Source organism: Colobus angolensis, unplaced genomic scaffold, assembly GCF_000951035.1.
Source record: "Colobus angolensis palliatus isolate OR3802 unplaced genomic scaffold, Cang.pa_1.0 Scaffold3, whole genome shotgun sequence".
Lineage (NCBI taxonomy): Eukaryota > Metazoa > Chordata > Mammalia > Primates > Cercopithecidae > Colobus > Colobus angolensis.
Window position 1 is genome coordinate 4,817,039 of NW_012116265.1, and position 2,167 is coordinate 4,819,205.

Here is a 2,167-nt window from a genome sequence, read left to right on the forward strand (position 1 = left end):
TGTAGCCTTCGTTTGGAATACTTAACAAATGTCCATTTGTTGATGTGTATAATTTTTTGTTTCTCTCACATCCTTATTTGCATTACTTTCACAGGATACAGATGATGGAATATCACCTAGTAATAAAAGCTTCATTAAGTTTTCTGATGTGACATTGGTAATACTGGATTATATAAAGTTGTGAGGGTAAGAACTGATCAGGCTTGCTTTTTTCTTCCTCTAGTATTCATGAATGGTTCATTTTCTAGCCACCTTTGTGCCTCAGCTGTCTCTTTCGGTCTTGAGTTGCCAGTTGAGGATGGTTTAATTAAGAACGTTTTTGCTTCACACTCTACCCTTGGGTCATTAAAATTGTAATGGAAAATATGAGAATGGGAAAATAAATTATTTAAATCTCTTATTAATCTGAGTACTTAAGTTTGTATCATAGGATCCATAAGATATTGTGCTGAAAAATCTGAAACATAGAAAAAAGTATATTCTTCCACCTCCTTGTCTCATTAAATTTACATGTAACCAGTAATTAATATATCACAAATATATAGAACAAAATATTTAATCTTTTCTAAGTTCATTGCTTGAATTTAAATAATCAACAATTTTTCTTTTTCTCACTGGGGGATTTCAAGGAACTCACTAGTGAATTAGAACATATTCTTATTAAAAAACAAAAAACGCTCTCCAGGTGACAAAGAGAAACTATGTGCTTTTGCCCAGGGTACCCTACATGGGCCTCAGAGCCACTTCTCAGGCCTGATTTCTTTCTTTCCAGCAGCTGCCAGAAAGCTATCCTGCATTCCGCTTTTTCAAATTCTACCCAGAATGGAAACTCTTTCAGAGTTTACTTTTCATGACATTTATGTAAATTCCTTTCAGATGGCCTTTATTTCTTGCATGTAAACTGTGTGTAGATTAGAAGTCATAATCAAAGCCAAAACGGTAATCCTGTCTCAAGTTAGTAATTGCCATTTTTGAGGAAGTAGACATTGGATAACATCTATTCCAATATATCTGTACCACACAGGAGTCCACCCCTTTTGGAGTCATATTTCTTGAAACGATGGTAGTTTATTTTAGCTTTTGTCAGATATCTGTCTTGGTATATCCTATGGAAATCAAACAGTAATTTTTAGACAATAAGGGTTCATATTGGTATATCGTGAATTAGTATTTTTTTGTTGTAAATCTTGTGGCTATCCTGAACTTAACACTTTTTAAATTGTGGATTTCAAATTACTTTTACAGGTATTGATAAATCTTGTTCATATTCCTGTTAGGACACTTGGGAAACTGAGTAGGAGGGGAAATGACAGAGTCAGGAATTGATTGCTCCCAATACTTTTGTTACAAGAGTTTTCTACAGGATCACAACTGAAGTTATTTAATTAAGAGTAACTGTTGGTGATGTCCCAAACAGTCATTGTAAAAAAAATCCAAGTACAATTTTTTTTTTTTTTTTGCAATTCGGAAATCAGATCTCACGTGTCAATTTACGATCTAAAGTCTACTTTCAGCTTTGCGGTCACTTAAGGAAACATACACTTAGAAGCAGGAGCAGTGGCTCAGGCCTGTAATCCCAGCGCTTTGGGAAGCCTGAAGCAGGAGAACTGCTGAAGGTCAGGAGTTGGAGACCAGACTGGTCAACACAGCAAGACCCTGCCTCTACAAAATAAACTTAAAAACAAAACAAAATGTTTGCCGGGCATAGTAGTAGGCAACTTTACTCCTTACTACTCAGGAGACTGAAGCGGGAGGATCGCTGGAGTCCAGGAGTTGGAGGCTGCAGTGAGCCGAGATTGCGCCACTCTACTCCAGCCTGGGCCACAGAGCGAGGCTCCGTCTCTAAAAATAATAATTTAAAAGCACATTTAGGAAGCTCGGTGTCATTCCAATGTCTGGGTCGGAGAGCACTATGAGGCAGCAAGACACACAAGGTATCAACCATAAAAAAGAGAATTTAGCATCCCGGTGTGGATTTTCCCAGGCATAAACGTGGCCTACGCTGGGTGCAGGGACCGTAAGGAACAGGCGGGCGCTTCCCGGTTGAGGACACAAACCAGAGGAAGCCTGGGGTCGCCGAGGGTCAGCCTGGGCTTGAGCGGCTCAAAGAGGGAGGGCTCCGCGCCCCGCGCGCGTGTGGAGACGCGGTCCCAGCGACTCCGCAGCT

The 2,167-nt window shown here is 39.7% G+C and overlaps 1 protein-coding gene across 1 annotated transcript in view; it reads left to right on the forward strand.

The window, feature by feature from the left end:
- Positions 1 to 1,060: 1,060 nt before the first annotated feature.
- Positions 1,061 to 2,167, forward strand: part of EML5 (echinoderm microtubule associated protein like 5) — a 200,798-nt gene continuing 199,691 nt past the window's right edge. Inside the window, exon 1 of the mRNA XM_011949800.1 lies at positions 1,061 to 1,122. Coding sequence (XP_011805190.1) covers positions 1,061 to 1,122 — 62 coding nt within the window. The remainder of the gene's footprint in view (positions 1,123 to 2,167) is intronic.